At 41.6% G+C, this 26,090-nt stretch overlaps 1 protein-coding gene across 1 annotated transcript in view; it reads right to left on the reverse strand.

Annotated features, from left to right (window-relative positions):
• MED12L (mediator complex subunit 12 like) overlaps window positions 1–26,090 on the reverse strand; it is a gene marked incomplete at its 3' end in the record, with an annotated part of 113,066 nt that overhangs the window by 84,049 nt on the left and 2,927 nt on the right. Inside the window, exons 2-12 of the mRNA XM_009284323.1 lie at window positions 24,228–24,346; window positions 23,046–23,193; window positions 19,714–19,818; window positions 17,666–17,857; window positions 15,634–15,793; window positions 11,853–12,022; window positions 11,084–11,194; window positions 10,394–10,663; window positions 7,998–8,147; window positions 7,358–7,457; window positions 7,029–7,165 (exon numbers count right to left, since the gene is read on the reverse strand). Of these exons, the coding sequence (XP_009282598.1) occupies window positions 7,029–7,165; window positions 7,358–7,457; window positions 7,998–8,147; window positions 10,394–10,663; window positions 11,084–11,194; window positions 11,853–12,022; window positions 15,634–15,793; window positions 17,666–17,857; window positions 19,714–19,818; window positions 23,046–23,193; window positions 24,228–24,346 (1,662 nt within the window). The remainder of the gene's footprint in view (window positions 1–7,028; window positions 7,166–7,357; window positions 7,458–7,997; window positions 8,148–10,393; window positions 10,664–11,083; window positions 11,195–11,852; window positions 12,023–15,633; window positions 15,794–17,665; window positions 17,858–19,713; window positions 19,819–23,045; window positions 23,194–24,227; window positions 24,347–26,090) is intronic.

The following is a 26,090-nucleotide window of genomic DNA, read 5'->3' on the forward strand; positions in this document are numbered from 1 at the left end:
TCAGTCAGTAGAGCATGGGAAGCCGAAAAGTCCTTGACTAGTGTAAGCACTGCTTAGCAACAACTAAAACATCGGTGTGTTATCAACATTGTTCTCACCCTAAATCCAAAACACAGCACTGTACCAGCTACTAGGAAGGAAATTAACTCTATCCCCACCGAAACCAGGACAACGTACATACGCATACACAGATACCTGTGTGCCTGTGTGTGTATATGTACGTACACACATATATACACCCACAGATATATGTGTGCATGTGTGTGTATATATGTATATACATATTTATATGGCTATTCCTGTTCCTTTCAGAACAGGAAGGTATTGAAAATGTATTCAATCAAATCATTCAACAAATCTGCGCAGGTGCTTATTGCAAGTCAAGTCTGTGTCGCAGAAAGCCAGTCTGTCCTTAAATCATGAAGAAGGTTAACAAAAAAAATGACGAAAAATCCGATTGCTTCCTACTACAACAGAGTTCGGTCTCAGAACACAGAGCTGCTTCATTTCTAATGTTGTAAAATTTTATCATTTAAGAACGTTCCCTTTAAAAAAAAAAAAGCTTAGTCAGTATTTAAAGGTAGACTATCTAAATAAATTTGTAATCACATTTCCAGTTAGCATTTTCAAATTAACTCCTCAGTGAAATAAAAATTAAGATTTTAACATTAAACTCCAAATCTGCTTTCTAAGGAGACAAGAAAGGGTTTTCAGAAGCCGTATTTTTATAAAAAGAGGTAAAGAAGGGGTACAATACAGCAACGTTTATTAGTACAACCCACCTTTCTAAAGAGAATGGGTGAGAAAAGACAACAAGAGCCAGGAACAAGAGCACTATCAGATTTTTGTAGGGGAAAAAAATGGGCCTGTGCCATCCACAAATGCCTGGCTCAGAATCCCAAATCCATGCAAATTAGCTCCACTCACAGAAACAGTCAGGACAGCTCATTCCGTTTAAAAACACATCTGCATATCCGTAACAAAAGAGCTCTCAAGGTATACTACTTTCTATGGAAAAATTGTCCTCAAAAGTTTGGGTTTTTTAAATCAACTAAATGCACTGACACTAGCAGTGCAGACTAAAACGTGGAATACGAAGAAATGCCTCTGACTGCAGCCCAAGAGGGACAAAGTCATTACAGGATGGTAGGCAAGCTCTACATACACACCGCAGCACTAACAACAGCTCAAAGACAAACCTTTTTATTGGAGTACAATTTGCATATTTCCTTTAAATTATGAGACCATGTTCAACAAAATATTAACCACTGCTTTGAAGTAAGTTGTGTGTTCTTTTTAAGGACCCCATCAGTTATTTAAGTCACAGAATAATTTTTTCGCTTCCAGAGAGATTTTGTACTTTAACTCCCTTAGACACCTAGGTGAGCAGGAATCTGATGTTGGATTTACTGAAATAATAAAGGGTGAAAATACCCACACAAACAAGCTTCAGATATCTAAGCAATTCGAACAACTGAACTAATTGTAACTGAGTTATTAAAAATATTGCAAGAGTGCTCAGAACATGCTCTATTTTCTCAGTGCTTGTGGAAATAGACTCTGATTCTGCAGGTATTTCAATCCATTTTATTCTGCTCATCTTGTCTCTCTTACCCGTCATGCATCCCAGCATACTCTGATTCAGGTCCCTTACTTAGTAACAAACTGTTAAATTGTAGCTTGCTAACTAGAAAGGCATGGTTAGACCTCCTTTCCCACAGACACAGCAGGGTTGGGTTGGGGTTTTTTTTGTTTCATTTCCAGCAAAGTGATCTCAGAAAGACAAATATTAACTCTCTGCATTTGTAACAAGCTCTATTCGTGAGAACCAAGTTCAAAACAGGACTTTTGCACTCTAAAATGAAAAACATCTCTTGGCATCATAAGAATTCAGTTGGACTTCACAGACATCATGAGAAGCAAGACCTAAATACAAGTTCAGAGACCTAAACTTTAAAAGCAATCTGAGTGCACAAATGTCCATGAAGTTTCAGGATTCTACGTAATGATTTCAAGAAATTCAATATCAGTACTTAAAAATCAAGCGTGCTCTCTTTTCATCCATTTACTACTGCATGCTAGCTAGAAAATACTAGTATGAAGTTTCACTTACTAGGTATCCCTCCCACTGCTTAGGTGTATTTCAAGCTATACTTAACCAAATTGTATTTTTCTACACTGGAGAGTGACAAGTTAAAAAGTCGCGCCAACTATTCTAAAAACAAAACAAATTAAGGGGGGGGAATCCTTTCTCAATTCCCTTCCTTAATTGTAACTGTGAAAGACTATGACAGATAATGAAATACAGGTAGACCAAAAGTTAGGTGAGAGTTGAGTGGAATAAGCCACAGAAAGATGACAGGTAAACTCAAAGACGAGTTTTCATAGACATTATGAAAAAGTCGCTATTGCATTCTCTAGCTCACTCTTTTGAGGACTCTATTTTTGTACAAATTGACTCAAGCCTTCAGAAGGAGTGATCTTTAAAAGGGGGTGGAAAGGAATCAAAGGTGTTCCAAATCTGGATGAGTGCAACACAATTTTACTCTAAGTTAAAACTGTATAGTAGCAAAACAAACTGTTTACTAGATTTATTTATTTAAAGATACCTCCACAAAAACCACCACAGTGGTAATCATTCTGTAGCTGTGCGCAAGAGATGTTTTGAGTCAAGGAAATGTCAAGATGGAGAATACCTGCGGCTATAAATACGGCCAGTAGTTTTCTCTGCAATACCATCTCAAATGAAAGTGAATTTACTACTTTATGCCATGTCATAGATTTCTAGATTTCAAGTCCTCCTACTCAGCCAAATCTACTGAGAAACTCTATGTAAGTCAGTGAAGCAGAATTTAGAAATGAGAGGTCCTTTGTATTACTAGCTGTGCACGTGGTCATACTCACAAGGTAGCATCGTTCTTACCGTATGAATTGTGATATTACATTTTTATTGGCTGTCAGACCTTCACACCAGAAGAATTCAACTACTGTTACTATCATTTGGAACTTCATGGATAAAAAGCTGAGCATCTGACAGATGTAGTAAGTGCTACTTTTTGGGTTGCACACAGAGCCTGATGGAAGCCCCGTGCCTGTAAGGAAACCTACCACACAAGAGCACCCAGGCTGTGATCCATGATTAAGGCTCAAAGCTGTTCCTATGGAATTACACAGGGACCATCGCTCTTAAGACACAGCAACAGTCAGTGAGAAACCACAACACAATTCTTAACTCCTATTTAAAGTCTGCTTAATAATGCAGCATTTAATAATGCAATCAGTGCTCCTCCATGCTAAGTCTTCTCCAAGTCACTGGAGAAGCATTGGATTCTCCTCCCAACTTCTGTGGCCTCTCTCGAGGTCAAGGATGGAGGGTTTGTTCTGGGTCTGGTCAAAACGTGGATTTAACATCACATTTTCTCACACAGCTTCAGTGTGCCACCTCTGTCATATGCAACATGACACTCAAAATATGAGCTCTGTTCAATGCCTGCCATCCATCTGCCCTATTTGTCCTACGCAAACTCAACGTACGGCAGCAGCTCAGCCCCTCACTCCACGTTTTTCTCTGTTTTGCTATCTCATGTTTTGTCACCAGTGTCACCAGATCCCAGCCTTCAGCACCATTTCTCTGCATCTCCCCATGGGATGAAAAGCAACTCTTCCCCCTGCAGGGCCCAGGACACCTGGCCTTTCAGCTAACCTGTCTACACCCGCCTACCCTCCCTCATTCCAGCCCCTACCCCCGAGCCTTACTTTTGCTCTGACACTTGGAAGTCATGACTTATAAACAATTCTGAAGACATCAATAGTGTGTATAAAAGCAGCATCCTGAGCACATTTGTCTGTTTTCAGTCTCTCTCAGAACCTAAGTACTTTGTAGCAGGAGCCACCTTCCTTCCATTCCAGCATGTGCCCAGTGCTTTGGAGCACCACTCTCATATCTACTTGCACTGGCATCATTTGCAGTCTTCATGACAATGTTTTGCAATCCAGCAGTAAAAATGGACAGGAAATAGGTTCCAACCATGTTCCAGTTGGGCTCACATCAAAACAGGGGTAGTAGATAGCTGTCCTTCAAAGTACATTTTGCTTTAAATAACTATGTCAGTAGGCAGACATCCTAGTGACGGGCATCTTATTTACAAAATAAAAGTCCTAACAGGCTTACATGAGTTGCCAGCTGAAAACAGAGCGTACAGGACCTCATAACTTATGGCCTTTCCTGCCAAGAAAAAACAGCCTAGGTTTATTAAGGGGGAAGGAAACAGAGACAAAAAAAAGACAAACAGCATTGCATGTGGCAACATCCTTGTGCACTTAACCTTGCAGCGCCGCAGCCGATGCACAGTCAGTGCAGGGAGGCACCGACATCCAGCGGCCGTCTAGGGGCTCCGCAGCCCTTCTCCATGGCGTGGGGCAGGGCTTCACCCACCACGGGTGCTCACCCACCAGCCTGCCCGGGAGATAAGCAGCTAAACACTACGCTGTTAACTCGAATGTAACTTTGGAAGTTCAAATGTCTAAATGCACAAGTACCATCAATCGGGCATTCAGCATCCCAAGGCAACCTCTTGTCTAGCTGCCAAAAGTTAAGCTCGAGCCAAGCAACAACAGTCTTGAAAACTGCGGAGGAGGTTAAGAAGCTGCAGATAATTTAAAAGTTTAATTTCATACCAGCTCCAGATCCAGTAAGGTAAGACTGAAACGTTCAAAGTTTTCTTCTCTCAGAAAGAAGTCAGCATCTTCTTTGTTTCTGCTCTCCCTACAGTCTCCTGTGACAAGTGTGCAAACATAGGCACATCGTCACTTATGTATAATAATGCTTTATTCCTACTCAGCATTCTTCATCTAATGAAAATTAGAGTAAATGAGTAAAATGTTATGCCATTAGAAGATAGGTACCCCTGCAAATTAACTAGACAGACCTTCATAAAAGTGTTCGGTACCCAGAACTGGGGACCACTTCTTTAAGAGAGCCGGTTAGGGGCCAAAACACGCATTTTTTCAAGGCAACCGAACCTCAAGTCATGAAGTACCATAAAACAAAGGCAGTAATAGCAGACAACCTACAATAAGAACAAAATAATTACCTTACTTTCAGAAGTCTCCCTACCAACACTGCCTTTTGAAACACAAAGAAATGGTTTGTTTGTACAACTGTAGCTGAAGTCAGAAAAACTTTTTGGAATACAGACAGGGAAAAGGAAAAAAAAGATACAGATACAACTGCAGAAGGGCAACAGCACAGAACCACATCATCTGACCCCAAAAGCAGATGAAAACAAAAAGACAGCACTCAAACAATAAAGCATATCACACCCTACCCATTTTAAAAATACAAAAAAACTTGTGTGTTGAACTCCTGATTTCATCCAAGTGTTAGGGTTAAGAACTTTCAACAACTTCATCTGGCTGCTATAACAGCTCTCCTTCCTCTATTTCTCTCTTATTACCATAATGGTGTATTTGAAATACAAAGACAGCTCTGGCAAGCATTTTACTCTTACCTACTGGTTCTCAGCTTCACATACAGAGTTTGTTGGCAGGTATATCTCTCTGGAAATACTTCCAGAGATGTTATCCCCCCAACACTATATTCTTCTTGTTTATTGCAAAGTCATTAAAATGCTGATTCACAATTATTATGCAGTATTTCTGTGCAATAGAGGGTCTTGAATTATGACCATTGTTGTGGTTTAACCCGGCAGGCAGCTAAACACCACACAGCCGTTGGCTCACTCCCCACCCCCTGCAGTGGGATGGGGGAGAGAATCAGAAAAAAAAAAAAAAAGGAAAATTTGTGGGTTGAGATAAAGACAGTTTAATAGGACAGAAAAGGAAGGGAAAATAATAATAATGATAATGATAAAAGAATATACAAAATAAGTGATGCACAATACAATTGCTCACCACCTGCCGACCAATGCCCAGCCCATTCCCAAGCAGCGGTCACCGCCCCCCGGCCAACTCCCCTCAGTTTATGTACTGAGCATGACATCATATGGTATGGAATATCCCTTTGGCCAGTTTGGGTCAGCTGTCCTGGCTGGGCCCCCTCCCAGCTTCTTGCTGGTATGGCATGAGAAGCTGAAAAGTCCTTGACTAGTGTAAGCACTGCTTAGCAACAACTAAAACATCGGTGTGTTATCAACATTATTCTCATACTAAATCCAAAACACAGCTCTATACCAGCTACTAGGAGATAAAGTAGGAAGTACTTTATACTTCCTAGTATCTTCCAGCTACTAGGAAGATACTAGGAGAAAAAACTCTATCCCAGCCAAAACCAGGACAACCATCAATCACTGAGAACATACAGTCATGAACAAAAGACAGGTGTATTCAAAAAACAAGCCATTTTGCATAAAAGTTTTTAAAACATTAACATGAACACCTATGACAGATTCACTAATATTTTCCACTTTAAAATTTTACTTCAACAGTATATTATTAAAGCTGCCTATTTCTTCTTTTCCTCAAACACTTTTTCCAAGGAAACTCAAGAGTTTGACATTATACATAAGCCCAGTGACATTATCATCTGCACTGCACAAAAGAAAGAAAAAAAAGAGTAAAACATTAACGATTTCTGATAAAGTTTTTCACGATCTCTGAAAATGGTTCTAGGAGCACAGGTAAAAATATCAAAAAACATAAGAGCATATAGTTTTAGAATATTTTACTACACTTAATAACCTATTAATTTACTACTTTCTACAATAGATGTAAAAGTTGTTATCAAACAATAATCCAGAATTTTACTTGGCAGCACCCAAAAAACAAACCACAAAACCTTGATAGATCATTTCTCCAAATGAGGTTTACAGTACATCGAACTGAAGAATTCAATCACAACAGCAGAGCTGTTTTCTCCTAATAAACCAATTATCAAGTAGTAAAGTAAAAAATATACCAAGAAAACACGAAGCTTTTGTATCAAATATACACATACACACAATTCTCATAAGTAAAAATAAAATCCATTGTCTACAGATTTTGAAGTGAGAGGAGAATGTAGCCATTACCTCTTGGTTATCTTTATTCTGATTTGCCCAGAAAATCTTATGATAAAGTGTCTCCATTGAATTGCTGGAATCTGATCTGTCAAAACAATGCCGATCCAACACTTCTAAGGTGTGCAAAACTCGGCTGATGGTCACCCCTAGAGATGGGAGTTAGAGAGGAGGTGGGGGGGGGAGGAAAAAAAAGATTTACACAGGAAGACACTGCATTACATCCATCTGTCAAATCTATTACTAGAATTAAACATGGTGCAACAGGATTATACTCAAAGAAGAAGAACAGATGTAAACCCTAGAGCTCCCAACGTTTGTTTCATTTTGAGTTGTCTTACCTGCAGTTGATTCTTGGCACTTGTCAAAAGACCACCGCACCTCCACAGCACGACCTCTTTGTTTTATCTGCTGTTCTACTTCATAAATCTTTGCCCGAACCTGTAAAAAAAAAAATAGTTGCTAATTAGCTAGTAGTGGAAAGTCTCAATTTTCATTTCAAGCTTGTGACAGCTTTCTCAGCAGGAGCAAGGTACCCTATAGTGTTCCACAACACTCCCTACATTTGGGAACAACAAACTGAAGTACGTTCTGTTCAAATGTTTTTGTCTGTTACGAATCATCTTGTACAATAAAATATCTTTTCCTTACATTCAACCCAGCAAAAGTTAACTTTCAGCGTGTCTGAAAAGTTGCATCTCACAATACAGTACACCAAGCTTCCTCTTATTTGCCATTTTACATCTTAAAGTAATTTCAGTTTAATAACAGAAAACATCTGAACATAAGTAAAATTCATGATATTTTCACAAAATCAGTACCTGAATGAAGTACAAAGTAAGGTCATAAAAAACTAGCACAACACTAGTCTTGAAACTAGACCTACAGAAATATCTGAACTTGGCTGTAGTCCTAATGATCACAAATCATTATTTAGGATATAAAACAGATCTTAATAATCTGACAATGAAAAAAGCTTACCTGCTGATTAAATGCTGAATTTCCACCTGGCATAGGTAAACTAGATGGAGCAACTTGAAGTAAATCCAGAGGTGAGCCTGGATTAACGTTCTTATTTTCATTTGTGGAATAATTCCACACCAAGGCACTTGGGCAACAAAGAGTTACAGTCTGCAAGCAATAGTACAAAACAGATGTAATTTCTTTTTCTAAACATGTGTGATAGACAATACCAACAATAAGAGTCCATGAGACTAGAATCACTTTTGGTCTAACTACTACAGTGAAAGAAACAAAAAGACAGGCCTATGCACAATTACTTTAAAACATCCATTTTAGGAAATTCAACTACTGTATTATTTTCCTTCTCCATTATTAAAAAAATTATTTAAGTATATATGTGTTCAATTCCCATTTGTATTGCTTTCATAACGCCGTCAAAGAACATCACCAAAGGTTAATTTCAGTCAGATCCTTTCTGTGAAATGTGAATGGGCTTTAGAAAAAAGAAGTCATTTTGGTGTTCAGCTTACAGAAAGAAGCTACATGTGAAAAATTAAAATTTAAGAAATTAATTAAAATCAACTCTTCTGTCAAGATTTTAAAGCACAAAAGAGTCATTGAAATGCACCATGAACTTAAGATTTACTTCAAAAGAAAGATTTTGCATTGACAGGCTTCAAAACAGTCATTTTACAACGGCTTGTCAGCAGGTACCGATTACCCTGTAGCATCTGGTATTGTACAGAGCAAAAGCAGAATGCTTTGGTGTTTGGGGGTCAGACCTTAAATATCATCTAAAATGATGGAAGTTGATTCATCTTATAGATGTTTATTTTTGAGACTGCTGGATTACTTCTTGGGAAGCTCCCCCAGTCCAGATCTGGATTACAAAGCAGCACCTTAGCAAAAACATTGCCTAGAGACAAGCTCCTCTGAAAAGATAGAGAGCTTGTCTGAACCCAGGCTGTCCTCTGGACCCGCTTGGTAGCACAAGAAAAAGGGGCAGAAAAACAAGCAGAGAAAACACACACACATACACAAACCCAAATAGTACAGGAAGAGCAGAAAGATTACCAGCTGTGTTGCTAGTAGAGAAAAGCTGCAAAGCTGCCAGAGTACACAAGCATACCCCAGCAGCCCAGGATGGAGACAAACGCTGACGTTCCCAGGACAGATCCATGTTCAAGAGGAAAAAAGTCACAGCATGCTGAGAGCCAGATGGGATCTAACTTCCTGACACACGCACCCTCAGCAGAAAGAGGGATGTGGATACTCTCCCACTTTCTTTCCTCAGATAGCACCAACTGAGCCTTCCCCATGTACAACCCGGCCTGCCTCCAGGCTCTGGACTTCCCACACTGCGATGACTGTGGGAAAGCAGCAGCCCTCGGAGAGGGAGCTGCGTACCACAAGAAAGTGCTCTTTTACTGTGGGAGTGGGCCAGCACTGGAACAGGCTGCCCAGAGAGGTGGTGGAGATGTTAAAGATCCAGCTGGACATGGTCCTGGGGAACCTGCTCTAGTTGACCCTGTCTGAGTGGGGCGGGGGGGTAGACGACATCATCTGAAGAGGTCCTGGCCAACCTCACCCATTCTGTGATTTTGGGATCCCGCCAGAATCAGCATACTCCTGGTACCATCACCAGGACATCTCTGTGCAACCCCCAGAGACAGACAACTGAACAGACAACAGCGGGGGATTTGAGGAAGTCTCACCAGGTCAGCACTCAGGAAGGCAAACAACCGCAGCTCATCATACAAGTCCTTTTTTAGAAAATAATTACTCTCTTGACAATTCTGCTATTGCCGAGCAACAAGCGCAAGTGAACAGTCTCTTCTGTTCCACAGTTTTTAAAACTGTTGGTAAGGCAACATAAACTGCTCATAATTCTGACAAAACCAAAATGAAGCAGCCTGCAGTGGCACCAAGCATCGGTGACAAGCTGGAAGCAGCAAGGAAATCCTCAAAGGTTAGAGCTTGCAGGAGTCAGTATGGTGCTGTCTTCTGTCCAGCCACACTCAGCAGAAAGTGGGGGTCTGGCAGAACTGCGCAGGTTCACTGGTGATGAGAACGTGATGAGATTTGCAGAGCATTACTGCAACCAGAACCACTCCATCACAGAGGGAAGGCTTGGTCAACACTGGCAGCAGAGTCACTCCTTCCCAAAGCAGAGGTGCAGACAGACACATGGGCAGCACAAGCTTCTCCAGGTGGTTCCACCATCGCGCCTCAGCCGGTGTGGAGAATCCACCCTCCCGCTCCCCCCAGACCCACTCAGTCCTCACCCTTTAATGGATGCAGGTACATTTCAAACCACGACTAGCACACCTTGTCACACTCAAAAGACACTCTGTTTTCCAATAAACTGAATGGTTATAGCCTTGAAAACAAAGAGCAACAGAAGATTGGCCTACCTGCAGCATACAACTAAGTCCATACACCAGTGGACGGTGTTGAGGGCAGGAGAGGAAATCTGAGCAAGCCAGCTGTACGGGGCTCACCACGGGACCAGGGGCAGTCGGACTTGGGGCTGCTAGAGGAGGGTTACTCGCTCCAATAATCATATGAGGAGAGTGTGCAGCTACAAGGTTAGGACCATCACTTAGCAATAAAGATAGGCGTCTGGCACAAAAATAAGCAAGGCGACGGGATAGATAAGCTGACTGAACAAATTCTTCCGAATACTGAAATTTAAAAAAAATGCATAGTTTACTACACAGTCTACTCCACGTATTAATTTTCTTTAACAATCTAACATTAGACATGCATAAACTAGAAGGGATCACCTCAAATATTTAAGAGCCCAGAAGTTAAAAAAGAAAAGAGCAGCTCAAATGCAAATCTATACTTCTGTCTCTTAAAAATTTCATCTGCCCTCCAGGACCAGTTACAGTAAGAGAATCCTTCTACCAATTAAAGTTAAGGATTATAAAGCATGAACATTTTAAAGGTGTTTATAAATTTCAAACATGCACCGTGCAATACATTCCCCTAAATGTCCTAAGTAAAAATGTTTATATAGATTTTACCACCGCAAATATTAAAATCATTTAACATGTATGAATCACACTTATATTGATTTTGGCTTTAAAACATGCATGTACCTGCAACATTAGCGGCAACAACAGCTTAAGAAGATCATCATCAGTGGGTCTGATTTTTTCCAAAACATCCAGTATCCATGTTAAATACTCGTGCCTCTCAAGCATTCCTTCCTTAAAGGATTTAAAATAATACATCACTACTATGGGAGCACTAAACAAGAAGGTGTGTAATTGCAAGTTTTATCTCATTTCTGGTTTAGCTCTCATTACCCATGGCAGCACAGAGCTACCAAGACACTCAACCACCACTACACATGCAGGAACCAGCCACCATCATGGCAGCCCTATGGATAGGGAAGCAATTGCGTACAGCACCAATGATCTCTGCGGTTGGGATTCAGCAGGCTGCCTGATTTACTGCTGACAGACTGACTCCCTCCCAGCAACTCTTCTGCTATTTCTACCCTCGGGTAGAAATAACCAGAGAGTTATTCTGTGCTAGAACCGTGTGGAACCGAACAGCCAGGCCACCACTTGAACACCCAAGGCTTCATGTGCCACAGCAGCCTCAGCCTGATCCACAATCATTAAAAACACTCTTAAAAGATGGGATAATATAGAAGAGATGGAATAATTGAGTACATTGCTGCAATCGCAATCAAGCACACTAAGCAAATCAAAGCTTTTTCAGCTAGCAAATCTTTAAAATGAATTAGCATTTACAATTTATGCAAGTCTTATGACAAAAGCTTCCAGTAAGTTCTAAAATTGTACCTTCCAAGAATGGTAACCTCAAAAAAAAAAATCCATGCACTACTTAAAGCATTACCTGAAACATATAAAATGACAATTTTTCATTATAGTCCCACTGCTTCAGGGCTTGTTCCATCTCTTGAGGCATCCCTACAGAGCTGTTGCCTTGACTGGAAGTCACATGATAAAACTCCGCAACCTTTGCCAGCTGCTCTCGAAGGTATCTGGTTATAATTTGAGTCCATTCTACAAAATAAGTTTACAATTAGAATACTTCAGGTGACAAAAGGTTTCTTTCACATTGAGAATTGAAACAAACTTATACTGCCTTTGTCATTAAAAATATTCCTCCAAAACATTAACCCACAGTTGCATAATGCAGCACCTATTGTGAATTAATGGGCTTCTTACATGCCTCTCCTGTGCATTGGTCTCAAAGCACACATACTGTCAAGTGTGCAAGTAGCCTGCTAGCTTAGCATGATGTAAAAAGCACTGACACAAGGTATGTCTTTAGGGAACCACCTGTCTCTTTCATCAGATTTCAGCGTTCAGCCACAAAACAGCCTTGAAATAGATAAAATAAATATACTTCATTACTTCCTTCCATCTGCACCTTTACTCTCCTCTTCCTTCCCCTGTCCAAATATAGCCAACATAAAACTGAACGGGACTTTGCACAAGCAATGGTATATGAAACTGTTCTTTCTATAATCACTCTGAAACAGACAACTCCTCCAGATTTTTAGTCTGATGAGAATGCAAAAGCTCAGGAGCAGTTTCTTACATCAGAGTGACCAGCACAGTGCAGAGATCTGCTAGAAAGACTGGCTATCTTTCCTTTGTCCTAGATAAGTCAGCAGGTGCTGTTTAGCAAATACACAAACCTACTAAAAATTACCAGTTTTTCTCTCTGCTTCAGCAGTGATTCTGTATTTAGTATAACTTGGAGAAATTAGTGAACAAGAGTAAACTTGCTTGGTCATATACATAAAGCTTTGGGAAAAGAGGAATTGTAAGGAAGGCATTCTCTTAACAGTAACTGGAACAACCAAGGATATTTGTTAGTATCTCAGAGACAAACATCTGACAGAGCTGTATTTAATCAGCATGCAGCATATTTTAGAAGAGCACACTCTTTTATGAATACATAATGCAGTTGCTTTGACAACCTAAGCCTGTTTACTGTCAAGAGTTACAGGAACTACCACTCTCACACACAACTATTTTTGCTGTTTACTACCCACCTCAGACTTCAGCTAGCGCGTTCATTCTTTTTTCCCTTTGCATTTGTAATTGGCAGTTCTATCAACATATACAGACTATATGTTGAATGCTTTTCTATCCAAATCCACTGAAATTTCTGTAGGAAGCTAGTGGGTTTTAGTGTTTTCATAGAGCAGTTTAACTACATTCACTTCAAACATTCGCTCACTTTTGGAAAAACAATTCCAAATCCACTACTTCAAACTTATTTCATGTGACAGTATGAAAGAATAATTTTCCCAAAGCAATTACCAGTATCTCTGTGCCACTGAGTTAGAAACAATGCAACTGCCTTTCTGTTACCTGAGGCACAGATATAAAACATTTTGGGAACTGCCAAAGGCTGCTCAGTGACACGCAGCAAACTACTTCCCAAAAAGCTCTCAACCACCTTTGCAAAACAGGGAATTTGGACAGAGGACGTAACCTTCAGTAACCTACCTCAGAATACTCGCTGATAAAAGTCACGGGCACCTCAGCCCACAGACACTCCTACTGACTTCATTCATCCTTGCTGTGAAGCAGATGCCACCATGATGCCAGCCCAAAGCAGAGCCAAACCAGGAGTACCGCTCTACCCCACCAGGGCACACTACCACCTTGTACCTTCCCAGTAAAAATAAATTCCTTTTATTTTAAAGAGCTACTACTCCCAGCCAGAGCAAACTAGGTCTAGATCAATTTATCACACCAGAGTGGACAACCTTAGCTTTCCTCACCTCCTCCTTACTCCCCTTTCTCCCCGACTCCCAGACAACCAAGAAAGAGGGTGTTTGTTTTAACTACATGCTAATGAGTACATGTCCCAAGAAAAGGAACAGCCCCCAGCATCACCATTTCAGTTCCCCTAGGAAAGCCACAGATGCTCTCTTATCACTAGCAGAGCTACTCATGACAGAATAGGAAAGCAATCAGCCTGCTCTCGCTGCCTGCTCCAAGCCTTCTCCTAGGGTCTACCCCAAAAAAAGCTTACATCATTCAAGAGAAAAGGGAAGACAACCCGAGAGGTTGGAGAGAGGGGCTGTTTCAGCATCCCTTGGCGCAAAGGACAGAAGGGGAACGTGAGAGAAGGAAAGAGCGAGTCACCCAGCCCCACTTGGCAGTGCCAAAACAGCTCAAAGGAGCCTGAACCCATCCCGTGTCAGAAAAGGAGTGGGGAACTGTGCTAATCTCCCACCAAAACAGCACTGACCTTACTACAGAGAAGCTAACCCCAGCACAGCAGCCTCCCAGAGTTTATACAACAACGGAGGCAACAACTTGACTCTTTTCCTTCTTGCCAGTCACACGCGCTGCCTCCCCCTTGCTCTCTGTCTCTAAAAATCAGACTGATTTTTAAAAATATTTTTAAAACTATCACCAAAGAACAAACATAGGTTGTTTGCTAGAAAATAGAACATATACTTTGGGGGCTTTAACTAGGAACTCGGAGTGAAAACTAGTGTTATGAGCCTACAAATAATAATAAAAGAAAAAAAAAAACCACAAAGCAAAGTTTGAAAGAAACAACAGAATGAGTTGGCAGGAAGAAGTAGACATTTCTCACAGCAGTACAGAGATGCTGCTAAACAGCAATGAAATTGTCTGTTCTGAGCAGTTATTTTGAGGACAAGGAAGGAAAATGTTCATTCTAGACAGTAGAATAGCTGTAGGTAGCATACGTAAATTGAGAGAATAAAACTACAACTTTGATAATAGTTAAAGTACCTTTGAACACCTTAAAGGTGTTCACTGCTTGGCCCACTGGCTTGGTGCCAGACAGTGTCATTTAAGGTTAGTACTTGAAATAAATACATTGCCACCTATGTTCTAATAAGTAAGCTTTGAAATTCACATTTCATTCCAGGCTTTCTAAAAAAGCAAAGTTGAAAGAAACAACAGAATGAGTTGGCAGGAAGAAGTAGACATTTCTCACAGCAGTACAGAGATGCTGCTAAACAGCAATGAAATTGTCTGTTCTGAGCAGTTATTTTGAGGACAAGGAAGGAAAATGTTCATTCTAGACAGTAGAATAGCTGTAGGTAGCATACGTAAATTGAGAGAATAAAACTACAACTTTGATAATAGTTAAAGTACCTTTGAACACCTTAAAGGTGTTCACTGCTTGGCCCACTGGCTTGGTGCCAGACAGCGTCATTTAAGGTTAGTACTTGAAATAAATACATTGCCACCTATGTTCTAATAAGTAAGCTTTGAAATTCACATTTCATTCCAGGCTTTCTAAATTAGCAGTTCTGTTCATTCCCTGGTAACATTTATCTTAGCACAGCCTTTGCCACTCCTTCCAACCCCACAGAGACCAATGTCAGTGGTGAAGATGCAGCACAGTCAACTCCTCAGATGCTGCACCTGGAGATCTACGGAGGAATCAGCTGGGAGGAGAAGCAGCCAACAGGGCAGTATTTATGCTGCATGGCTCTTTGTACTCTTTGACACACATTTCTAAGCGAAATTGATTTAAAAGAATTTTTATTCCCCTTCCTGCTACGAAGATTCCTCTCTGGACACCTAGTAACACCAAAGTCACAAACAAGAGGAGCAGGCCCCTTCAGCTATTATTATGCACTTAGACATTAGAGATGTTTGTTTACCAATATTTGGGTCAGTGGCCTGGCGTTTCTTGATTTTAGCTTCAGAAATAGCAGCGTAGTAGGCACATGTCATTTTGATCAGCCATGCCGCTCGCAGCAGTGGCACAGAATATTTTGCTAAGTAAGCAAAAACATCTTCTTTTTTACTGAGAATAGGAACCTGAAATGAAACAGGAAGCAAGTTATAGCACACAGTCCAAACAGCAGCTGGCACCTGCAGGTTAGCCCAGGCCTCTTCTGCTCAACCCTGCACTACCTGGAGAATGGCAGACCTCTTCACCAACCTAGGAACCCACTACACCAACACGTATTGTCTAGACACATAGAAACAGAGACTTGACAAAAGAGAGATACTGCCCCACACTTCCCCCAGGTGTCACTGGGAGCATCCTTCCCCCGCTCAGAGATGCCTGCAGGGCCACTAGCAAACCTCTCGACACAGCCAAAGGCATCTAAAGTGCAGAAAGAGTCCTGCAAGCTGATCCTCAGAACCTCTGGAAAATGGAAATAGATGAATTGGGTAAGGGCTCAATTACACAGATGCTGCCATTTTCATGGGTGCCCCTGGTTCAGAGGAGTCCATAATAACCAGGGCAACACAGCCTGGCCAGCTAATACTGCCTGCACTGGCCACGCACGCAACGGGACTGGTCCCACAAGACTTCCAGGTGAAAAGTCACCCTATTCTGTCACAGCAATCCTTACATCTTTCTGTATAAAGGTAGAATAATTTTAAAATGCATTTTTAAAGCAACATATATGAGAACAAGACATTTCACATCCAGTGGAGACAGAAGGGAGTGGAGGCACAAATGCTACACTTACTACGCCCTACCAAAAAATCCTCATTAGTCTTCAAGCATACTCGACCTTTCTAACAGAGTACCTGGAGAACAGAGGTGCATCAATGCTTAAGAGAGCAGCAAACAAAGCACTAACCCTCTTCTGCAATGCTCTCCAGTGGTCAGTCAGGGACTGTGCAGAATCAGTTTCACAGTGTTCTTAACATGCTTATTTACTGTTATCAGCAGGTTTATATATCTGGTTATTTAAACCAAAACTTAAATAATGAAAGAAATCTCTTTAGCACTTCTATTCACAAAGTTATCCTCTCAGAAAGTTAGGGGGAAACTTAAGTTGGTGGCATGCTTGCCACAGCAAAGCTCTTGTTTTTCTGGTGCCAAAGCAGCACACATTCTTCACCAACTGCATGGCAACAGACCAAAAACTGGTGAAACTTGTACCTTCTGTTATTTTGGTCCATTTATGCTCAATATTCTTGGAATAAGAGTTCCTTACTGCAGTTTAATTTATACTCAGAATAACTCCCAGATGCTGTAAGATTAGCTGCTTGTACACAGAGCTTCAGGAAAGAAAGGCACGAATAACAGCACCTTTGTTACTGTGTTCTAGACACCACCTTGGATGAGTTTTAATGACCACTTCAAATTTATCTTGTACTGCTGTTCTTAACAGCATGCAGTATCCAAAAAGATAGCTCAAATTTGCCTTTTCCAGTTATACAGACTGCTACAAAGCAGCAAGAATTCTTCTCCTTATTTGGAAACTTAAACAAGAATGCAACTAATAAGACTTAGCAAAGATTCTTAATACAAATACACATTTAAATGTGAAGAGCATGCAAAGGGGTTGGAGTTAGCAAGCAGGTTCTTTTAAGAATGCATCAGCTTCCTAGACAATTATTTCCCTGCCAGACATGAGAATTTCTGTGAACTGTTCCTCTGCTTGAGAAAGAGACTGTTGAAGTGAAGCATACAGGCAAAGAATCTGGATGTCAGTAAGGTAAACATGCCTGAGCTAAAATATAGTTATTCAAAGGAACTTTTTACCAGCTAGATCAGAAGTTCCCCTTTGCCCAGGCACCCTCCTTGCAGAGAGGGAACATGCTCAGAGCAGCAGCTGCCTCCAGCACCACTCCACATCCAGCACGTTCAGAAATATTGCCCTATTCTTATAGCCCAATTCAGTACAATCCAATATGCAAGAAATAGAGGAAGGAGTATTTTGATACCTTTTTTGCTAAAAGAGTCAGTGGTTTACTTCCTGCTAAATCTGTGAACCAGTTGTGAATTGCACTCTGAGACCGAGCAGTAACCAGCCAGTAGTTGTCTTTGGCATTTACTTGTGGTTTCTTCTTTCCTGTGTCCTGGAAAGTGTTAAGTTTTAGCTTTTCCGCTAATATGCTGCTAAAGTAAGCGCCAATCTGGTGGGGAAAAAAAGCAAAACATATATGACAACCCAGTAAGCAAGCATCTATCGTACATTAATGCACAAAGGATTTCCATCTGAATACACAGTCATCACTCTAGTCCAGGCTATCAATCTAATAAGATTACGCTGTAACTCCCTGCAGCTAGGCGATGGGGATTCATGATATTAAGCACCGTTGCAACACTTCTGCATTATCATTATAAAAGCTGCGGGCCAGCAAAACCAAGCCAAAGATGACCAGGCCTCAGAGATACTAAAGGTGCAGCTGCCATCTATGACAGGTCACTGTGAATGCCCAGAGCCACATCCCTCCAACAGATGAGTCTCTCAGATTTAGGCCCCGATTCAGTGTATTCTAAGAGTGTCTCGGAACATTCCTCCCCTTCTACACTTTACTATACCATGAAGTGTGTAAATACACGCTTTACACTTCTATTTAGAACAAACTGCACTGTCACAAGAACCACATTCATTGTCTTTCCATCATCAGTTACAGCAGGCAAAACTTCAAAGATTCGGATAAGCTAGGAAGTGTTCTGACTTTTATTCAAAACACCTCCACTACCACTCAATACCTCCAGAATGAAAAGCTTTGTAAGATTTGCTTCCCCAGTACTTTCAATGCCAAAACAGCAGAAAAAAGCCCAGTAGAGGTTTTACTTCCCATGTAAGCTTATTTACTTTTCAAAATTACTATAATAGAAATTAATTTTTAGGCCTGTCAGTAAGAATAAAATGTTTGATTTTCTAATGAATATATTCATAGTTGGGTAATTTTAAAATCTGTGAAAAGGTTTTAGGAGATACTGAACTTATTTTGGTAATTCTACACTTAAATCTTCCAAATAACTATAAGCACTTCCTTGTGAATTTCTGTTTTACTTTTCAAACAGTTATGTCCAATAGTCAAAACATGAATAATTAAAATATAAGACAGAAAATGCCTGCAGGTAGCAATTCTAGAAAACAAAATCAGAAGAATGTAACAGGAAAACCTTTAACATTTCAACAATAGCAACCCTGTCATTTCCTTGTATCTCTTCTCCTGCTACAATAAAAGAGCGTCACTGTAAATTCACATTTTCCAATAAGCCATAAAAAGTTATATATTTTAAAAGTCAAACAGCAGAAAATTACTTTGTCTGAAAACATTTTTATAAGCTTCTTGATAACATTCTCTTTCAAAACCATTTCTTCCTGCTTTCCCAAGGAAGGGGGGGGGGGAGGGGGGGGGGGGGGGGAAGTACATGAATCTGGACAGATCCCGCAAAGAAATACAGGATGGTTTTTTTTCTAAAAAGCTATTGTTTTCAATTTGTAGGATAGTAACTAACATTTTAGTGATTTTTATTGCTCTTTTGTATCTCACACTTCTTTGACTCTCAAAAAAACCACAGGAGAGCTAAGTTAAATTTCACTAAACAATCCAAGAATACATTTCCAAGAGACCTGGACCACAGTGACCAGTTTCTCCTGGCAGAAAACAGCCTGATGAAACAGATACAAGACCAAAGCAAGTTAAAGACGTGTAAACACTAGGAACTTTCAGGGAAGGAGTCACTACTGTCTTCGTAAGTAAAGCAAATAAAAGAACAGGAGCAAAAATTAATGTCTCTTCTACAATGAAGCGTGCTAGTTACGTTTTGTTCTTGGCATCCATGTTTTCCTCTGAAGGCTGATAACACTAGGTAGCAGAAACACAGCTCAGTATTCTTATACTAGTTCTGTAATTAACTTCAATATGAAAACTTCCAACGAGAAAGCAAAGCAGTCAAGAAACAAGTACAACCACTGCCAGCTTGGTTCCAATTTCAATGAGTATACTCAGACCGAAAAGCCCTGTCTTACCTTTGAGGCATTAATGACAATATTTCTAGCAGATCCATGCTCATCTCCAGAGAAGGCAGGTTGATTACTGAAGCCTTGCTTTACATTCACTGCAGTAAGTTCATCCTGCAAAGAGTGTTTTAAGGGCAAAAAATGAAATGACAATTGAAGAAGTCACATCATTCTGAGAAGCATGTTTTTATAAAGAAAATTTATGTATTTGCTAGCGTGTCACACTCTGCATTCACCTGAACCCTCAAAGCACTTTGCACATTCGTGGGATTTCAGTGAAGGGGAACACAATGCCACTCCTACCCTCCAGTCCCCATTAAGTGTTTGCCTTACTACAGACTTCAAGGCCGTAACTTGATAAGGATGCCACTTGTTTTGCTGAAAGAGGACTGCTGCCCATGAGAAAGGCAGCAGGAAACAAGACCTTGGCAGCCTTCGTAAAACCTGGAGCGCTGCCCAGCACCCAGCCCTAAATCTTCCTCATGAAAGTGGTGCCAGTCACCAGCCATCCTGACCAGCGGAGGGAGAGCAGCACATCCTCCTCTCCTTGAGATACACTGGGATCGCTGGAACCAGCTGCATCGCTCCACCACAGAACGCTGCTGCACACCCCTCGTTACCACCAGGACCCTACATGTCCCTTTCCCCAGCACAAAAAAAGTTTCTGCATCGTTGTTTTGTTGAAGTTTAAAATGTTACTATTTCAGTTTGCAGCCTCACAACCACCATTTGAGAATCTCTACCAAAATAAGAAACAGACCACCTCTAGCAGAAACAATTTCAAGTAAACATCTGTCCCTGTTCCCGCTTCCTCTGGAGTTACTTTCACAGTGGAAGTATTACTAGTCTCCTGCTACACTATTAACACACCTTCATTTTGCTGCATATCGGTATTTAAGCAGGCTTAGCTGGATCATATTCGCAGCAAGAACACAGAACAGACAGAAGTGGGGTCAGTAGCATTAGGTGCACACACATACCCAAGGCTTCATAAATGCAGAATGTAACTTCCTAAGCAAGCCCCATCCTTCCCTATCTTCACCAAAGTTAACATTTTTCCACGGAGGCTGTGCAGTTTATTCACTTATTCAGGACCACACGCCTGTCAGACCGAGGTTTACCTACACCAGATGAATGGGAACTTGGCTTGTTTGTTTTTCTTGATCTCCCTCTGAAGAGAAGGCACAGATCTCCCCCAACGAATCAGTTACTTGCCACCAAAGGTACTCTACAGAAGCTCAAGTGGTCCACGGACCACTGGCAGTGGGTGAGATGCTGGAACAATCCCCAAGATGACTGTGAAATAACCTATGAAAACAAAGACCGACCACCATGCAACCAAGCAAATAAAATAGGAGAAAATACAGTTAAAAATGTCATCATTTTACTAGAAGATTTTATTACTAGTTTTGGGCAACATGTCTCCCCAAAAACAGAAACCCAGAAGCTTCCATTCAGTTTATTCTCTGACGCTTTGCAACGCATTTTGCTTTTCAGTATTTTCACAAAGTTTGGAAGCAACACAGAAGACAGTAATGTATTTAGAAGAAATCTAAGCTCTCTAGGGTTTATGAAGTTAGCAAGCTTCATCTGAATTTTAAATGAAATCAACAAGAAGTGCTGGAACACTCCTCCACCCACACTATCCCCAAGATAGCCTTGAAAACACAGATAAAGGCAGAGATGAAAGTGATCAAAGATATCATAAGCAAATAAATAAAAGGTAAATGACAAACAGATGGAGATATATGTTACTATTAGTGCTATTTCTACAAATGACCCCAGTTCTGTTATCTTTAAACTTTTCCTCTTTTGAAAAAAGCTGTCTAGATATCATTATGCTGAAAATAACTAAGAACCGTATGTTGTACTGCTATATCTACCACTACTGTAGGAACAAGCTGTGGATGGACTGACAACACAAACACATCAGTGTTTTGGTTTTGTCTGGCTCAGATTATTAGCTCAGATTTCTCCCTGCCTTCAGCAGTAGTTCAGAGATTTTAAACACAGAACGTAGCACAGTTGCATAACCAAACACCAACTAGAAATGAAAAGACATGTCATCTGTGAACACAACGCACAGAGATACCTTTACAAATTAACAATAAAATGGATGTTCACAGGAGCTCTCATTACACCTCACTTACGCCAGCTCCATTAACAGCTCAGGGTCATTTTCTAAGAGCACAGCTGTCCCCTAGTAGAGGGGAAAGTTTCCTGGACAAGCAGGCAGGAACACCAGCACAGCTAAGTTGTACAATACTGAATGTACCAGAGTTAAGCCCGCTTTCACTTGGCTTGGTTTGCAAGCCCTCTCCTAATGACAGACACAGGAGCACCGCACGCTGCTGTCACTAAGTGATGCGCTCTGCGCTGCAACACTCTGGATCCTCTGGGCTCCTGCAGGGATGTCAAGCTTCCTTTCAAAATGTCAAGCAGGGCCCCAAGCAAGCCCAATCAAGGCTTAAAACCCTTTTGCAATTTTAAATAGCCAAATGAACATTCAGGCCCAAATTGCATTAATTTGCTTCAGAAATAATTTTAATTGTTTCGTGTGGGTTATTTAAGACCCACCGATATATCTGCAGCACTCCATTTGTGAACACAACACGTACAGATGGATATCTTTACAGAAAGAAAGCCCGACAAGTTCAGGCCAATGTTCACAGGAGCTGAGCATCATCAGCTCTGCGAGAAGTCAGACCCCAACTTAAGTCTGTGTGCGTTACTCCACTCCATCGCAACTGTGACTCCTGCAAAGCATGTTCAGAGGAGGCCACCTGTAGCACTTACCCAGCCGGCTGCACTCAGGGCACTCAAATCTAGACCAAGAACAAATGAACCGACTGTTAGGATCAAGCATTGAGGCGTTGTTGGGTGTTCTGGACTGTATAATTCCATATTAACTTGCTTTTAATGAATAGGAACGAGCTCTTTCAACTTAAGCATTCTCCTGCTTCCTTATTACTGCAGTTACGCTTGCTTACTGCAGCACCAAGCTAGTAAGAGAAAAGCAGAAAGCTAATGATTTATAAAGGTTTTGAAAAACTGGCCAGTTTATTCTGACATCTAAGCTGAGCAAACAGACAATGTATAGAGCTATACCAGACTATTTGACAGTCAAAAACAAGGAATTTTTGAAATTTTGAAATTTTCTCCCTAACCTCAAAAATTTCCTTCAGAAGATAAATTTAAAAGAAGTTCATATTAAACTCATGAAAGCAACAAAACAGATCTTTTTAACCAGTCATCACTTTTAGATCCTCTCACATGCTCAATCTTTTGTTTCGTGTCTCTTTATTACAACAGGACACCTACTTTCAGCAGCTTGGAGCAACCATAGCATTAGCTTGGAGACGCAAACCCTCTGCAGGAAGGTCCAGGATTTCAACCTGTGTTGTAGCTGCTGCAGCATAAACCTTCCACTCATGCTCAGCTTCCGCTATGTTGGGCTTGGTTTGAACAACAAGATCAAAAAATAACTCCCTGAAAGAGACAGTATAAAATACTGTGCCAGATATAGATTACTAAACAAGCTATATTTCACGATGAAGAGAGGAATAATGATACTTAGAGGAGCATTATCCACTCCGAATCAAAGGCTCAGAAGTCACAAACAAGGATTAGCCATATCCAACAGCCAACCACAGGGAGAAGCAACTTTTGCCAGAGACTAGGAAGATGACATACTGGCCATGTTATAAACAGATACTGAGAGCAAGAAGGAAGATTGGTCTCGTGTAATACTGAAGGGCCCAGAAAGACAGGTCTATTCCCAACTGGCATAATACTGGAGAGGCCTCTCTGACAGAAACTTCAACTGCTATACCCATCTTACTGGTGAGAAGGTGGTCTGGGCTACTGGTGATTGTAGAGCCTTGGAAGGGTCAAACCCTGTGCATTATGTGTGGAGAAGGCAATGAAATTCCTTCTGTCTGAAGGCTCTTTCTCAGCATAAAATGATGTCGATTGTGCTTTTTTGTGCTTTGAAACTGGATTCAACTGAAGTTAAAAGCATTACTCAAGAGCAAAATCATCAGGATCTGGCCCTGATGATATGGTACATTCAGTGGTTCTATCTTTGGCTTGTAATAAACACAATTTGCATTATATTTTATCCATCTTAGGGAGACAGTAACAATTTAGAGCACAGGAAGTGTTAGAAAAAAAGTTGATTCTAACACCTGCCTTCAGACGCTCCTGCCAGAGCAGGATTTCCAAACCTACCTTTTGCTCCACAATCAGCAGCAGGGATTGCTGATTATACAGAGAAAATACATGCAAAGCACTGTCCAACGTTCAAAGAAAACACATTACAGAGAGACAAGGAAAGCTAATTCCTCCTAATCTTTCTCTTTTAGGGCAGTATCAGGTGTTACAAGTGGCCCCAGCAGGTAACTGCATTCAAGCAGAAGCTATGTGCTATGCAATTTGAAGACTTCCCTTCCACAACCCCCTTATTTCTGCAGAGAGCATTTTGCACACAGGGCACACGCCAATGCTCAGGGGCTAAGCATTACCCCAAGCTTTCATGAGGGGACCTCACAAAGGATGCAGATTTCCACCTGGCACTCAGGTGAACGGGCTCAGGAGCTGGTTCTGGAGCATGAATGCCCAGGGCCCCTGGAGGTGCCAGCTCCTAGCAGAGAGGGAATTTAGAAAAGCACAGGGCAACAGTCAGCAACACCAACGTCACCAGACAGCCCATTCCCACCTCTACTAGGACCTGTAATGCTGCATTTGCATCCTTTTTCAAATGATAGATAGACTTCACCAACCCAAAGGCTGGAACAACACAGGACTGTATCCTGTAAACGCCCGGTGCAACACACACTAACACCGCCCATACACACGTGGAATGAAGACTTTCCCCAAGCCACATTTCAATCAATTATGTTATGGCAAATAACAATGAACCTGTTGCAGTTATTTTCTACTTACTAATGCACCCATGTAACATATTTTAAATATTAAACACCTGGGAACTTGCCATTTCCATTCTTATTGTAACTGGCCACATATTCATAAATGTGTCTGCAAGAATCAATCCACCACCTGACTAAAAACATGCAGCAGTCCAGAGCTAAAAATTCATCTCCATACATTGTCATAGCTGAGTTCAGATACAGTTTTGCAAGCCTGGTCATGATCACACATAAAAAATACACGTTAGAGAAATATTTCCAGTTACCATAATCATCAAGTTTGTAAGTATGATGAGTAGCAGAATAAGGGTGAAAAGACAGAAAGATGCTAGAGTCAAAAAATTGAGATATGTCTCAAAGGATTAGTAATGGACTTGAATACGCATCTTTTATTGCGTGTTGTCCAAGCTCCTCTCAACCAGCACTGACCAATAGTCACTCTCTGATAAGCGCTCTCCAGCCTATGGGAACCAGATGATAATGCTCATAAACAACTAACAAATTACCCTTAATTAGCCTCCTTTCTGGAAGTCTCAACAAGACAACAGACCAGGAAGAGAGCAAAGCCTGAAGAACGTTGCATGGCTACCCTGCTGTAATTGCTCCATTTAACTGGAGCTCATCCTCATTGTCAGCCTGATGACTTCTACAAGTGCCAAATTCACCGGGACAGAAGACAGCCCAGAACACCAGAACAACAGGACATCCTAGACAAACCCTGCAAGAGGCAGGGGAATCTGGCGCACACGGCTTCGTGTACGAGTCACAACACAGCACGCGAGGCAAATCTCAGAGAGACCCGTTAACTTTGCTGGGAGACATCCCGTTCATAAAACCCTACCAGAGGATTCTCCACCCACCTACGGAGGACCGGCAGCCCGGAAACAAGATCGGGAAGCCGGGCCAGGGAGAGCCTACAACCAACCCCACGGCTTTGCTGGGCGTGCCAGCCATGTCACAGCACCCGCCTGAACTACACGCTTGCCCCCAGCACTGACCGACGGCGGGTCTCCATAGGTTTGGTTGTGGTACCTGGGAGTAGGACAGCCACAGCCTGACACAAAAGTACAAGCTACAGGCCCCGCTCACTGCCGCCCTGTGGTTTTGGATACATTTCTCGACCTCCAAAAGCCTCCAGCCCTTTCGTTCCTCCAACCACAGGTCCCTGCTGTCAGGTCAGAAACACGGGTAGGCAGTTCAGCAGGCCCACGCTCGCCCCAGCCGGTGGCACCTCTCACCCTCCGGGCAGCCCGTGCCCCTCACGGGCCAGGGGTGCCCCTCACGGCAGGTGGCTGTCCCCCTCACAGGCCAGGGCTACCCCCCATGGTGGGTGGCTGTATCCCTCAGGGGCCCATGCCCCTCATAGGCTGGGGGTGCCCCTCACGGAAGGTGGCTGTGCCCCTCACAGGCCCGTGCCCCTCACGGCAGGTGTCCCGGTCGGCGGCCCGGCCCCTCTGC

This window comes from Aptenodytes forsteri, unplaced genomic scaffold (genome assembly GCF_000699145.1).
Source record: "Aptenodytes forsteri isolate BGI_AS27 unplaced genomic scaffold, ASM69914v1 Scaffold278, whole genome shotgun sequence".
Taxonomy (NCBI): Eukaryota; Metazoa; Chordata; class Aves; order Sphenisciformes; family Spheniscidae; genus Aptenodytes; species Aptenodytes forsteri.